The 16,141-nt window shown below is 48.0% G+C and overlaps 2 protein-coding genes across 2 annotated transcripts; both read right to left on the reverse strand.

The window, feature by feature from the left end:
• Positions 1-305: 305 nt before the first annotated feature.
• Positions 306-1,351, reverse strand: N7506_003311 (glycosyltransferase family 32 protein; the record flags this gene model as incomplete). Its single annotated transcript, XM_056952606.1, has 2 exons — positions 306-1,001; positions 1,106-1,351. The coding sequence occupies 2 exons, from the start codon at positions 1,349-1,351 to the stop codon at positions 306-308; spliced, it is 942 nt and encodes a 313-aa protein (XP_056814298.1).
• Positions 1,352-3,788: 2,437 nt separating this feature from the next.
• On the reverse strand, positions 3,789-5,324 carry N7506_003312 (purple acid phosphatase family protein; the record flags this gene model as incomplete). The annotated part of the gene is made up of 1 exon (XM_056952607.1): positions 3,789-5,324. The coding sequence occupies one exon, from the start codon at positions 5,322-5,324 to the stop codon at positions 3,789-3,791; it is 1,536 nt and encodes a 511-aa protein (XP_056814299.1).
• Between the last annotated feature and the right edge of the window lie 10,817 nt (positions 5,325-16,141).

The raw sequence follows: 16,141 nt of genomic DNA on the forward strand, positions 1-16,141 counted from the left end.
TTCCCTTTATTGGAACGGACCTTGGAAACGTATTGGGAATGAGCTTCACTTGGCCAACGTTGACAGCGAGAATTACGTGGTGCAAGTGTCCAGTCCTCCATATGAAGGTATATTAGGAGATCTCGCTGTTGAGATCAGAGAAATATGTGCGAGCGATCCACTGTAATAACCTTAATCATGGTTTGAACTATCTGCGTTCAAAAGAAAACACTACTGTTTCAGCCGACTGTGTGGCTGGATCGACAAATATAACACTTAATAACATTAACGATCGCTTCGAGAGCAAATCTGCTATTTTGTATCTGTCATGATGCCTTGGCCAGCTTCGGATTGCAGGAACTGGAACCAGCCTTGCGAAGTACACGATCAGGAATAATCATCAGTACCCGGTGAAAGATGAATAAGCCAGCAGCTAACCCAATCGCCCCCATGAGGAACCAACTCCATGGCCTATTTCCAATCCACATGACTACCTGTGTGTCTGATCGATGCCAAGTGCCACCCTCCAGGTCGGTGATGAATGGCGCTAACTCCGTTGCATTGATGATTCCTACTGCCGGCGAGGGTAGCGAAGGCTGCTCAAGCAAGTATTCCTTTATCACCAGAGTAAGGAACATGGGCCCGGCAGATATCATGATGGCGGAATATGGTTGCCATCGAGCCCAAAGGTGAGTTATCTCATGAAAGATAGGTAGCTTGGCAATTGCTGCGGCATAAACTGGATGCCGGGCAGAGACAATCATGAAGTCGTTGGATACACCAGTTGGCACTGTTGATTTGAACAAGGCGTAGTTTGTCAAATTGTCGAATTCAATTTCGTGAATGGGGAAACTCTGATTGCACCAGGTATCCATGTCAAGGTAGACACCACCAAAATGATGCAGGACGAAATAGCGTAGAGCATCTGCACGCTGGATTGGGAAGGTGTAGGTATCCCAGATATCCACGAACCAGGGATATTCGACGGAGAGAAAGTTTCGAGCGGACTCATCGGTCCACAGCTATAGAATCAATCAGTCAAGTCCAAAAGTAGCCAGCTTATACGATAGGCAGCTAAGCCTTCGTAGATATATGGCACATTCCACAATTTACGGATTATGAATACCTTGTATTCAAAGTCTGAATAGGCCCCTTTGCAACTCTGCTGCGGCTCGATCCACTTGTCTGGAATCGTCTCGGTTGCGGTGGTTTGGTGTAGAATTCGCGGTATCTGGTAGGATAAGGTGGTTTGATGTCGACCGTCTGGTGTATACGGAATGTGGAGCGCTACTCGAGACCCGAAGAGCTCTTCATTTCTGCGTAGCAGTGTGATGAGCGGCTCGAAAGTCTGGAGTAGTAGTCCGACGACCATTAGGTCTATCAGAAGGAGAATTACCGTAGCCCTCCTCGGCCTTGGTACAAGTTGGCTCTTTCTCCGTGGGAATTGCAATATCCCACGTCCCATTCCAAGATTCTCTTCGTCGTATATGTTGTCGTTGTTGGCGTTGAAGGCCCGAAAGGTCTGGTGGTGAAGACGCCGCCAGAACCTCATCATTTTAGTTGGTACTGTGCATGCGCTAGGGACTTAGGTGCAAGCTCTCAAATCGACTTTATAGACCCCAGCAGATTAGTAATAAGTTTCAGCTTGGATCAGGAGAGTAGAATTGAAAGCTCGTGTGATTTGGTGCGGGGATCCATAAAGTCAAGTCTGAGCATTTCCATCTATGCAAATAAAAAGATTATCTATCTACGGGCTTAATTTCCCTTAATTTACTTTGATGGACCAAGCTTTGCTTGAATCTGCACGCGCAATGGGTTGCAACATATCCGAGTTCTCCGTTCCCGGAAGGTTCGTTTGATCTGGTCATACGGTCATATGTCACTCAAGCACAATAAGTGGGTACCACTTCTTTACTGACCTAATCCGGCCAGTTTTGTCCTTGGGAACCAAATTATTCGAGGATTTTCATTTCAACTAGAACGAGGTGGATATTGTAACCATTTGAACCAAATTCATACTAATGTAAGTGTAATGATATAGTAGATACTGTGACGTAGAAACCACACCAATCTTCTATGAGACATCGTCACTGAAATGCCAAGATCTTTCATTTTGCCTCACCCATGCTTTACCCACGCTGGCCGATGGGGCTTTGGACGGAGTTATTGTATCCTGTTCAACCCAACTGTCTCTGTGGTTGGGGCCTTTCGCTTCTGTGGCATCCTTTCATCGTGATTGATACGGCCGCCGTGCTTAGGCGGTCCTACTAGAAATAACAACTGTAGGCCATAGTATTCATTCATTTAGGATCCGCATCTTAAGAGTCGTTTTGGCTCGTCCCGGGAAATTTGACTGCAGTGATTTTTCGTAAGTGTTTCGCCCAGCATGTGCACCATAGCGACTAATTTTCTTTTTTTGCGGGGATTCGGGATAATTCACCCAGTAGTGGTACTAGCTCAGATCGGCTTCTGACACTTTGGCGTCCGGACCAGCCAGCGCTTGGAGCCATTCCAGGGCGAGCAATAATCGTGAGAAGTAATGGAGGTCTTGAAATGTTCCAACTATCTATAATCAAGACTCAGTACTGCAAAGGAATAGAGAAACAAAAGTTTAGTGCATCTGAAGCTGTCATTGACATCGGCTTTCGACCTTTCATCGAGCCACTGGTCTGTATGTCCGCTTTCGGAAAGCACAGTAAATGAGTATGACGGCAACTTGAAACAAAACATTTCATATATCTAAAAAGAAATGCAAGACGTTATAGGGCATCTTAGAGCATGAAACTAGAAATGCGGCCACTCTAAACCGATTCTTTTTGCTGATGGTGTTGACCGCACAATATTTGATGAGTCTTCAACGGGAAATCAATCCATTGAAGCTTCAACAGCTTCTCAGCCAAACATCAACAGGATTACGAACCTCCCAGCGCTTTAATCCAATTTATATGTATCTACACTCAACGTAGTCGTAGCATCATTTTATATAGCTTAGATACTATTGCCCAATGAAGCGGGCTAGGGAACAGAGTTCAGGGACCATTGGCAAAGCACCATTATTATGTCCCTAGCGGACCATATCCTCTTACAAGTTCACTGAGGCAGACCTCCAGCTGCAGCTTGTAGTAAACCTGAAACCCCAGGTGGTCCAAACAGAGCTTGAGGCGATGCAACTATGATATCACTAGAGGAATTGTACATAAGCTCCGAGCACAGAAGAACAGTAACAGCTGCTTTAGCGTTCCAACTACCAAGTGAGACATATTTCAACCCTCCACCTAGCGCAAATCTATCCACAGCAGCGATAACGGGGTTTTGCCTTTGCGCTGGCTGAGTCCCATGAACTCTGTAGGCGGGTGGTTGATCAGTGGGAGTTGGGCCGCGGTATTGGGGCTCCGGCGGGAGGAAGCATGCTCTGTCAAATCTTGCCCTGCACACAACGCTTTGGCGCCAGGCGTGATGGTAATGCAGCCGTAAAATTCATTCTGTAACAAATGCATGCCATTTCGTCCTGAGTCTTGTTTGAGGCTATCACATTCAGATATTGTGAGTCGGTTCCGTTCTTCAACAAACAATTATACGTAGGCTAAGTCAGAAAGTGGTGCTGAAGGACTCACCTGCTTGTTGCTTGATTGAGAAGGATAAATATTCCCACTATAACGAGTTTGGGAGCCCAGAAAGGTCTCAATAATTTATTATTCCGATGCGCCGGCAATTCCTTAAATGTGGTAAACTTCAACAGAGCCGTAATAAAAGGCATTGAAAAAGATCATTCAAAAAAATGTATCCCATCAGCACCCGCAACTCCATTTTTACTGAATAACAAATGGATTGGAATGAACCTTGTACAATGTGCTGGAGTCTAGGACTTCACCAGTTGATGAGCAAATGAAATCAATCTGGAGGTGCTTGTCATCCAGAAACTTCAGCGTGCTGTAGCTGTACTCGTCGGCGTAAGCAAACTTGGTGTAAGAAGGCTTTTCATCAATAGAAATCAGACCCTCAATGTTACCGGCACCACCGCAAATAATATACATAGGGGCTTTCGGGTTGTGCATGCCGCGTGGATCAGCAATCCCATCGAAAACAGGGAGCAATCTCTGTGAGTTGTGCACATGTCCAAATACGGCTAGATCGACGCCATACTTATACAACAGCTTTTCGAATGCATCTTGGCACGACTCACAACGATGCACAGAGTCGGTACTGTACCACGGACGGTGGCCAGCCACAATGACCCATGGGGTCACTTCCCGGTCCACGCTGGACAAATCGGCGTCCAGAAATTCCAGCTGCTCGCCTTTTTTGCCAAATGGACCACTTTCCAGCTTAGAGTCCGGTGCATTAGGGAAATCAGTTTCCGTGTTGAGCATCACCACGTGCGCCATACCGTATTCAAAAGAATACCAAAAAGGGGGCCTCGCGAAATTACGCGCTTTGTCGGACTGCGTCTGAGCGGATTTGTTAGATGAAGACGAAGTGAATGGTTGAGGCATGGTTTTTCCAAAGTGGTGCTTGAAATCGGTAAAGTTCTCCTGACCCTCGGGGCACAGTTTAAGGAGACGTCGAACCTCGCTGCAGTCCGCTTCATGGTTACCTGGGCTGGCCATGTAAATTTTGTGTCCAGTGATTGGTGCAAGTTGCTCATAGAATCCTTCTAGAATCGACTGGTAGGCCTTTTGACCCTCTTGCGCGCTTGGCAGCTTGAGGTACCAATCGTCGGCGTATGCGAAGTCACCCGGATGAATGACGACTTCGTAGTCCTCAAGTGTTTTGGCAAGACGGCCAATAGTGGTGTGGTTCAACTCGGGCTGGACGTAAGGGATTGCGTCTCTTCTCGAAATTGTGAACCCGTCTTTGCCGTAGATTCCCAAGTCTGAAACGACATTCATATTGAAGGGGGTCTTATCTCCGGGAATCCGAGGGCTAAGGAAAGGTTCCACACTCGAGTTCGCCGAAATGATCTTGTAGTAGTACGCGGTGGCCGGGTCCAAGCCACTCAATACTACCATGTTAGACCAGGTGCGGGAGGTGCTGTAGGTCACCGAAGAGGACGAGCATGAGTGAGAGCTCAGGTTGTCCGGTGAGGTACCATATGCCACACAGCTCTTATTGAATGCTTCGTATGTATTCCATCCAATTGTGACAGCTTTATTACGATTTTCGTGAGTTTTTCGGTTCCAAACATGTTCATTTGATGGCTGCTCCTTCTTACCATTGTGTCCACTGACTGCCAAGCGCACCTGGAATGGTGTTGTCAAGTCCTCCGGAATGGGTGGATAATTGATACTGGCAACAACAGGTGCCGCCAATATTAACAAATCCTTGAAGATGGTAGCTCGGACCATTGTCGGGAATTTTCTGAGTATTATTAAACGTTCAATATGTTAGCCAAATTAAAAATTAACATAGAGGAATATCCCAATGATTGAGGGTTGCATATTTATCAGTTCGACAGTAAGTCAGCTAAGGCTAAGGTTGGAACTTCCCCCACTATGCCGCACTAATGACGATGATATGACCTCACGGCTAAAATCTTAATATCAACTTTTGACAGATTGATATTCGCATCATTTTAATAGTGGGTATGCATTAAGTTTACGTGAGGAGAGTCTGCCCTTTTGGCTAGGTTTCTTTACTGGCATTTTTATTAAAGCCTTTTTATTTTGAGGGGTCGTAATCTTTGAGTGTGAGTTTAAAAGACAATGAATGCGCCATGGCCAAATTAGGTGGGATGTTTTAGCCAATTCGACTCTGCAAGACGATTAGACTTCACATCATGGCTGGAAGCTCTCCTGAAGATTAATGGGCCAGGATCCAAAAACATGAGCATGGTGCAATTAGTCACATCTGAATTGAGATCTTTCCATTCCAAACTCGGAAGAAAATAGACCACTTGCTCATTGGACAGCCCAGCATCCGCTTCCGGGTTTGCTGTTAATGACGAACTGAGAGAGTGGTCAAATACCACTAGGACCCTTTGGGACAGGCTTATTCATCGTTCACCCAATTCCCCCTAGTATTTGTACGGTATTTCGGGCACATTCGGAAGTACGGTGTTGTAACACGCCGAAGCCTATTTGTATAGACCCCTGAGATCGTTCGACCGATCTTTAACACCTACAATCAATCAATCAATTCCTCATCCTGACAATTATGTCTCTCGTGCCTTTTGCCGCATTCGCCTTACGCGGACACTAGCAGAGTGCGCACACGGACCTATAAACAGGCAAATAGGGGTTCCATCGACCTCCTAAAGTAGGAGTGAGGAACGAGTCAACCGGATTTGCGGGAAAAGGGCAGTCGCATAATTTGATGATGATTTCAAGAATGCGGGAGGTGAAGTCCAAAAACATTAGAGGTGGGACGAGTAGGGTCATGGACTTTACAGAGTTGATAAGATAACCTACCAATTCAGTTTCCTGATTGAAACCAAAGCATGCTCGTCGATTGATTTGACTAGCCAACCAATCGTGGCCAAAATTGGAGCAGTATGCTGGGTGGTTTGACGTAGCAAGCAGGTGATGGTTGACGACCTGCTCTGCGTAAATATCCATCAATCTTGATCGCATCAACCATGATGGCCGTCAACATTTCAAAAGTCGACCCGGGAATAATGTGAGCTTCCCAGTGATCACATAGCCCCAAGAAAGCGTACGTAACTTTTAGAGTCATCATTCCCACCCTCACAAAATTAGTCACGCCCCTGTTGAGAGCTCTATCAGCCCTGGGAATGCAAATATTGGCCCTGGGAGCTCTCTTGCTCCCGGAGGCTTTAGTGCGGTTTCTGGGGGCATATGTGCCGCTTCTAGAAGCCATATAGCCTCCAGGAAGCCTAACGGAGCTTCTGGGGCTTAATGCCCTCCCCTCGGGGAACCAAAGTCATGTTCCTGTTGACAGTTTCATCACCTCCTGGAACCTCAAGTGCGGTTCCTGGGGCTATGGCTTAGCCTTTCCGGAAGTAATCGAATGACGCAGATTTGTGCGCAGGTCTGGTGAAGGTGTCTTGTGAGGGCTTCCCGCGACCCTAGTGGGCATAATATTGACTCTAGGATCCAGAAGTAGGGTCCCAGGAGCGCGACAGCTCCCAGATCCAGCCAATGTGTTCCCAAAACCAGTTCATAATCAATCAGGATCATATAGTGGAGATCCCAGGGGTAGAACTCGGTATCCTGGAAACAGGAATTGGCCCCAGGAGCTAAAGAGGAGTTCCCAAAGAACAAACAGCCCCAGAATTGCATTTGGTGTTTCCAGGATCTATGTGTTAGTTCCCAGAGGCAGATTACCAATGATTGTCGATTAATATAGATGAGCTAGTTTTGTTACGTCGTGAGGCGATACGGATAGAATTGTCGAGACTCGCCTGCCGACCCGCGAGCTGTGTTTTCTGCCAAAATGGTCCGCCTTTCGCTCCACAAGGCTCGGCTGAACTCGCTTTCGGCATACTCTGGCCGCCGCCGTTAGGTATGATGTACAAACAACTTTTATCTACTGGCTCTCGGTTCCGAGCTAAGACATACTTATCTCAGACGAGGAAAACTTCCAGTAGCATTTTTAGGCTCATAAAAAAGTAGCACTTGCAAATGCGAATCGGTCGCGTAGTGCTCTGGAGTCAAACGATCAGGATCCCATTCATTTGGTTGCTAAGTTTGCTCCAAAACTCCATCTCTCTATTGCTGGTCCGAATGCCAGCGTCTGGTCATGTGCGTTCACGTGTGATTGACAGATTTTCCATTTCCGTCGTGCGATTGCTGTAAATTGTAATCACCTACGCTGAGTGGAATTCAGTCGTGCCGACCGGCGAAGCGGTGCAGAGGTAGACGGGTCTCGCGGTAGATGAGCCCCTGCCACTCTGGCTGAGCGACGGGGCCCACTCTGCTCGACTGACACCCGTGGGGATCCCATTGACCGCTGAGGCAGCTGACTCTGACGAGGTTCGTCTGGTGCTGAATTTCTGACGGTGACAGGCTCTCTATCGGCTGGTGGTTCGCTTGCCGAGGGGACTCGGATTGGACGAATCAAGGCGTCTAGACTTCCTTCGTTTCGACTGCATTCATCAGCATCCCGACACTGCAGAACTGAGATCATCCATACTTACCACACACAGCATGACGTGCCAAAGCCTGTACGTAGGGTTCCGAAAGGAATAAAGGAATGCGAATATACAGCATATTCATATTCGCGGACTGCGAATATGAATATATGAATTTTTTATTCGCGCGAATAAACGCATTATTCATATTCGCATTCATATTATTCATATTGTGTGATTTCTCCGCATTAATACTTTATCCGGTACAGCGGTTATCGTATTACCGAAATGCGCTTAGTGGTCGATTTCACAATACTATCACTTCATCAGCAACGCTGGACTATGAACTCCCGTTGCAAATATATGCTGAAAGGTACAACCTGATTATGTAGAGTTGACCAGTTTGATGTATCGTAGTGGATCTTTTTGAGACATAATACTCATTCACATGGGTCTGTCCATAGAAACTTGACACCGGCCAAGAAGATCCATGAACATTATATATATCTGTCAATACAATTGTGGATCATATTAGACAATTAACCGGATAGATCTTCTCAGTTCCCTGAACTCATTTCAATCCATTTCAAACTTGGTGCACAAAGTAGCCCCGAGAAATTGCACGTAAAAACGCGTTCGCCTCACGACTCAGAGCCTCCAATGACCCTGGCGGCATTTGTTTACGTTCAGAATCGTCAATGTCGCGTTGCAGAAAACAGAAAAGAGATCTACCAACTTTCCATGTCAAGAAGACATATAAAACGCGAACATGACTGGGCCTGTCAACCATCATCCCATCCTCAACTCCCCTATCAGTTTCTAACTCCATCCCAGGTAGCTCGACTCATGGCAAAAGCCGCTCGCGATTATCTACCCATCCGTTCGGCAGAGGTCGGAATTGAACGCGAGTTTAGCAATGCTCGAGATCTTGTGGGCCTCCGAAGGCACCGTTTGAATGCGGAGACTATGCGATGGCTGATGCTTTTGAGAGGAAAATCTCCGACATAAATTATTAGTGATGCATGTATGTAACTTCCATTGCTTCAGAATCAAAGACTGGCATGTAATTCACTATGGAATAGAGTATATGAGTGTTGTTGATGTATTGGGATGTAATGGAACGAATGGTAATGTATGGTATCTTATAATATGAATAAATATGAATTATTCATATATTCATGAATATTGCGAATATGAATTGTTGAGATTGTTGAGATAAGTGATTGTCTGATTGACTTAGATTGACTTAAGGAGTTATCTTTAACAGGGGCGGGATGTCTCATATATATCTGTTCCTAATCCCTGCCATCAGGTTCAGCCACCGTGATACTCAACACTCCCACTCGATGGCAACCACCACCAAGAGTGCCAGCGACCATCCATCACGGTTGTGACGGGCCCCAGTAAAACCTTCAAAAAACCTTTCAAAGGAAAAGGAAGGAAAGGGTACCCGAACGGCCTCTGCCCGAGATCTGGCCTCTGCCCGAGATCTGGAAGCGGCGAGGTGTCATTCAATGCCAAGCCCTCTGCGAAACCATTCAAATCGTTCTCGCGCAAGAGGCTTCGTGAACCCATCAGCAATTTGCTCGGTAGTTGGAATGTATTTCAGCTCCACTGTTCCAAGGTCTTGAACCTCTCCTTGCCACTTGCGTTGGATTTCCATATGCTTCGTGCGGGAATGGTATTGCGGGTTCGAGGACAGGGCGATGGCTCCTTGGTTGTCACCAAAAATGATCGTGGCGGTTTTTCCTTGTCTCATGTTTAACTCATTGAGAAGTCTTCTCAACCAGATTGCTTCTTTGGTTGCTTGTGTCTGGCCTAAGAATTCAGCTTCACAGGTCGAGAGGGCAACGACGCTTTGGCGCTTCGACTGCCAACTGATTGCTCCACTCCCGATATTGAAAAGGTATCCAGCTGTTGAACGTCTAGTGTCGCGACATCCACCCCAGTCTGCGTCTGTAAAGCCTTTCAGCATCTGGGGATGACCCTTGTACGTGAGCCTGAGGCATTTTGTGCCGTTGAGATATCGCAGGATGCGTCGAGCTAGTTTCATGTGTTGTGGTCCAGGATTTGCTAGATACCTGCTCGCCATAGAGACAGCATATGCGACATCCCCCCTGGTTCCAAGCATAATATACATCAGAGATCCGACAATGCGTTGGTAGGTGGTTCTTTGATCTGGAGGGCATCTGTATTCTGGACTATTCTCTGGAAGTGGCGAGGTTTCTATCGGCGTGCTGATGGGAGCGCTGTTGCTGATTTCGAACTGATGAGCGATCTTGTCAATATATGCTTCTTGACTTAGGTACAGTGTCCTGTTTTGACGGTCCCGCTGGGCGCACATCCCGAGGTAGTAGCTACACGGTCCGAGATCTGTCATTTGAAAACGGTTTCTGAGGCTCCGCTTGATCTTCTTTATTTCTGCAATGCTCGGTCCTACGATCAGGAGGTCATCGACGTACACCGCGATGTACATATTGCTCCGGACGAAGACCCCAAGATCAGAGCTAATTGGCTCGAAACCAAGATTCCGTAGGAAATTTGTAAGGGTCTGATACCAGATCCGAGGAGCTTGTTTTAGGCCATAGAGTGCTTTTCGAAGTTTGCAGACCCTTGATGTGCCGTCGGTCATGTGGTGAGGTTGTTCGACGTAGATCTCGTGATCTATGTAGCCGTACAGGAACGCCGTTTTGACATCCATTTGCTCGATCTCTAAATCTAGGGCCGCCGCGATTGCGAATAGAGCTTTATAGCTCATTGGCTTGACGACCGAGGCAAAGGTTTCGTCATAGTCAATACCCTCTTCTTGTGTAAAGCCTCTCACTACCCATCGGCTCTTGTGACGGATGACTTCGCCATGCGGTCCTCGTTTGAGTTTGAAGACCCATTTTCCACTGAGGATCCGCCGATCTTTGGGAGGGTCAACAAGCTCCCACTTTTTGTTTTGGTTGAGCGAGTTCACTTCTTCAAGCATTGCTCTTTCCCATTGGAGCCAGCTTGCGTCGTTCTTGGCTTGATGCAGAGTCTTTGGCTCAAAAGGTTCTGTTTCCTTTGCAGCTACTGTTAAGAATGTTGGGATGACGTTCTCTTCAGGTATATTCATTAACGCAAGCTCTTCTTCGCTGTCACTAGATGTGTTTAGTGTGACGTGCGGAGCGCGAAGTCTGAGTTCAGGGTGGTGCGCCAGTGCTTCTTGTCGCACTTCATGAACTGGGCGGTCAATTTGGAGTTCTGGAGATCGTTGCCATTCTCCTGAAACTAGACCTTGTTGAGCGTCGTCTTGTTGCTGGTCGCCGCCGGGTGGTGAGTCATTCCTCTGGATGATGTCTTGTAAATCACCTACAAATGATCCAAAGGTATCATCACTCCGTGTAGGCGACAAGGTCCTGTCTCCCTGTACAGCAACAGATGGCTGCGAGTCATCGTCACTCGATTGAGACGACGCTGGTGTCTGCGAGTCCTCGTCACTCGACTGGGTTAGCACTCGCGAGTTATCGTTACTCGATCGAGGCAGTATGTGCGAGATATCGTTCCTCGACTTAGGTAGGGCTCGCTCTGGTGGTGCCATCGACAACTGGCGCCCAGAGGCGGGCACGGACGCTTGCCGTATGCCTACCGACGGTTGATTTATTAGTCCCACCGTCTTACTCCCCCTGCGGCAGCAGCCGTTGCCCCAGGCGAGCCGTCTCGTCTGGCTCCCACATCTTCTATAGTCTGTGTGGAAGGAGCTGTAAGGACTTCGTGAAATTCAGCGTTTGGGGTCCCAACGATTCTTCTGTCTTCCAGCAGGATACGGTAGTTGGTATCTCCCTCATAGCCTAGTAGAATGCATGGCCTGGTTCTTGGCTCTGTGAGCTTCTTTCTCTGCTTGGGTGGGATCAAGTATTCCCCTTTGGATCCGATCACTCTGAGTCGTGATAGGTCCGGCTTGTCGCCGTACCAGGCTTGATACGGAGTCATGTTGAGCTTTGATGACGGCGACCGGTTGGAGAGGAAGGCTGCGGTTCGAGCAATTTCCGGCCAGAATTTAGGTGGTAGTCTCGCATGTGCTAGCGTGGGTCCAACCCGATCATAAATTGTCTTATGGGCTCTCTCGGCAACCCCATTCTGCTGGTGTTGATCAACCCCTGTGACCTCGGCATGGATTGCCCGTGAGAACAGTATGAACTTCATCTCTTCTCCCACTTGCTCAGGGATTCGGTCGAGGCGTATTCGTCTGCACTTCCGTTCAGGGCGTTCGTTATGATCGAGGAAGAAACGTAGTGACTCTATGACAAGTTCTTGTCGTCGTGGTATAGTGATAATCTCTATCCACCCCGTGAAGTCGTCGACGACGGTGAGCCAATAGCGACTGCCGTCAAGGCCCTCGTCAAATGGCCCTGCGACATCAATATGGAGAAGTTCCATTGCATGTTCCCCTCGTCTGCTTCGTCTCGAGCGTTTGTGGGGCTTTTCAATCATTCGTCCCTGGAGGCATGGGTTGCATGGTTGACGTGGTTCCATGTCCCGGATGCCGAAGGCCTGCTTCTTAAGCCGATGTAGGTTCGCATCGCTCAGGTGAGCCAGCCGATTATGCCAAAGAGCCATTTGTGGACCGACATGGTAAGAGGGAAAGGTGAGATTCGTCCATAGATCAAGTGCGTAGACTCCATGATATTGGCTGGCAGTGTATAGGTTCTTTCCGTTTGACTTGTTGCGAATACTAGCACTTTGGCTTGAGAATTCGACTTTTGCTCCTCGTTTGAGAAGCTGGAGCACCGATATGAGGTTTGCATGTGCAGATGGGACGTAGAGGACATTGTCAAGCACAAGCCATTTCCTTCTGCCTCGTACATTGCACAGAACATTGGCTGTCCCCACTCCCGAGGGAGTCGTGGAGGTATCGACGCTTCTCAGTGGTGGTCCATGGTACTTGTCCATCTTTACAAATCTCGAGGCGTTATTGCAGACGTGCTGAGCACATCCACTATCGACGATCCATGCGTCACGGATCGATAGGGTTTTTGTAGCCATCAATGTGGGGATGTGGTCGAATAGGGCGAAGTTGCCTTCAACGTCCTTTCCAAATGCTTTATTAACATCTTCTCCGGAGACCTTTGTCGCCATGAAGGTGGGCTTCTTTGGATCCCTTGGGCCACCGACATCATCATCTTCGTCATCCGAGGTGGGCCGCCGCTTCAACGGCTTGCGTGCGCCTGTATGTGAATTGCCTGGTTTTGACTTGTGACTCTTTCCGTGTTTCTTTTGATCCATCGGTCTGGGGTTCTTGCTGAAGCACTCAGAGTCCACATGATATGGTTTCCGGCAGAGGGAGCAATATGGGACGTTATCGATCTCGATTCGACATGTCGTTCCGTCGGATGACGGTATGACTTTCTTGTCACCTGGCCCTCGGATTATAGCGAGAGCAGGAAGCGCTTGCGCCTCTGTTGGTTGTTTGCTCAATTGCCCCTTCCTATGTTCTTCCTCAATTGCCTTGTTCTCGATATAGTCGAGTATGACTTCTGGATTTGTGTAAAGCGCCAGCGACGAAGGTGCCGAAGGTACGAAAGAAGATTCAGTTCCTCGTCTGTCCAAGAGTGTCTGCTTTGCCGTTTAGTGCTTCTCCTTGGAGGTTGAGATGACCCTTTTTGAGGTCGAGACGGTAACCGCGAGGAAGCAGTTCTTGAGCTCGCTGCAGAAGGCGACATTGTTTCATATGCTCTTATACTTAATATTGTTGCGATAATTTTGCGTCGAGGGCCAATGAATTAGGGGTTTCAACTCCCTTCCGTCAAAGTGTCGTTTCACTTGACGAATCACAGGGGGCGTCACTGTGATATCTTGCGACGATGTGATAGTGATAGTGATAGTGATAGTGCGATAGTGTGATAGTGACAGTGATGGTGTGATGTCTGTGATTATCTAGTGGAGGAAAGTCCATCCACTTCATCTCATCCAGAGGGTTTGAACTCTTGATTTCGTTACCCCTTCGCCATGTTCCTGAATCCATATGGTCAGATCTTGGGGTTGATGAAGTTTTCACTTAATGGGGAAGCTTAGCTGTAGATGGCAGTCAAAGAGTTGTCTGTTTGAATTCTGTTGCCGAGCTGGGCGCCTAAGGGTTGCGCCACTCGGGCTCATAACCTGTTGAGATAAGTGATTGTCTGATTGACTTAGATTGACTTAAGGAGTTATCTTTAACAGGGGCGGGATGTCTCATATATATCTGTTCCTAATCCCTGCCATCAGGTTCAGCCACCGTGATACTCAACATGAATAAAGGGCTTATTCATATTCATATTATTCAATTCATATTATTCATATTCGCATATATTCACGAATATTCATGAATAATCATATTCCTTTCGGATCCCTACCTGTACGTCGCTTCTCCAACCACTCTTCCGCGCAGGATAGATGGGCCTGCGCTCGGCACTGATCGCAACGCAGGATCACGCGTTCGGTTGCTTGTTCCTCGTCCTCAGCCAAACAAAACACACAGTGGATCTCGTCGACACCTTCACTCAAGCGGAGGTTCTGCAGCGACAAGTCCTGGACACCGGCCCAGATATTAGTGACCGAGGTCAGGATAGCTGGTCGAGCCGGCGAAACGTGCCATGATACACTGTTGGTCCGCAGCATTTCAGCAGTCACAAAGGGATTGATTGATTGCACTGGCCCAGCGCTAGTCGACAGGGGAACCGGCGGGTCTTGTCTGAGCCCGTGAGAGAGTGACTGGTCAGTGTTTTCTGATTCCGCCAGGCGTCTCCTGGAGGCTGACGACGTCTGACGCTGGCGGGGATGCACAATGGATGGAGTCGTAACTCTAGAGTCATGAGGCACTCGCGCCTGGTTGCGGACGGCTGCTTCATGCCACTGCTGGCCAACTAGTTCGGCCTGCCGGTGCCGGTGCCATCTCGCGCAGAGGAATTCTTTGGCAATAGTGCAGAGCTTGGATTGCAAGGTTGACAATTGGAACGGCTCTCTGGTGAGAGAGCTTAGCTTTTGATGGCCGATCTTAGTGTCTTCAGGCTTGATCAAGTTTTTGCACGGAGCGCCTTTCTTCGTCATTCCGCAACAAAAGCCAGGACCGCCATTGGGGCTGACTACTATCTCACAAACAAGAAACGGATTCCAAGGCAGCGTGGTGGACATTGATGCGATCTTCAAAGGTAGAAAACGTCTTGGATTGTTGGTGATGTTGGGCGTTCTCTACGGCGTTCCCTCGCCAGCTTTATATGCCATCGCCGTAGGCTCCTTGCCTAGATGTCTGCGTGACTGCTGACATGGAATGCTTTCTTGAAACAGTCGATGCGTCGAAGAATGCATCAGGATGCAGTATGTGCTAGTATAAGCCGAACAGTGGCCTGCGTGAAGGAATATCACTTCTGATCACAGTTGCAATCAGCTGCACTTGTGGCTGTATATTGCGACGACTATGCATTGGCACAAGCATTGGCTATTGTGGTTGGTAGCATCGTTGGCAAAACTGCGATTTGCCTCTATACATCTCGAATTGTGTGTAGGTTGTGATTTGCTTCAACGCTTATGGCGCTAGATGCGAGAAGTGGGTGCCAAGATAGATCGGTCTCCCGGGCCATTGACTCGCCACTGGGAACAACTTTGGTCTTCCCAGGCGCTAGACTCTAGAGATTCTCCACGAATATTGTTATCATGGCTGTGATGCTCCCGTGCGATTGCTACGCAACTCTCAACGGAGCCACAGGCTACGCTCCTAGTGGATCATGGGATTTAGCCGAGGCGAGTATATAAAGGCCTCTTATATCCAACTTCACAACTCTTGCCTCATCCTCGCCCACACTTCATTTCCTTCTAGCTCCAATCCGCTGTCCAATCATGGTCTGTTTCAACTCATTCTTACCGGGCTTACTGATGAGCTAATACATTATAGCCGAACATCAGAGACCTGCCCAACGAGCTTATGCTGTGGATTGTGTCGCATTTGGATGGTAGTGCGATGTTCGCCCTTGCAAAGTCGTGCAAAGACCTTGATTTTAGACTCCAGCCCAGCATCTGGAGATATAACATCAAATTCCAGAACAGCAATCGATTGCACCTGGCCGTCAAAGACGACAATGTTGATCTTGCGGCGGCTTTGCTTCAGCACAATGCCAACATCAATGCCTTTTA

Source organism: Penicillium brevicompactum (genome assembly GCF_028827555.1).
Source record: "Penicillium brevicompactum strain IBT 35665 chromosome Unknown utg000002l_segment0_segment0, whole genome shotgun sequence".
Lineage (NCBI taxonomy): Eukaryota > Fungi > Ascomycota > Eurotiomycetes > Eurotiales > Aspergillaceae > Penicillium > Penicillium brevicompactum.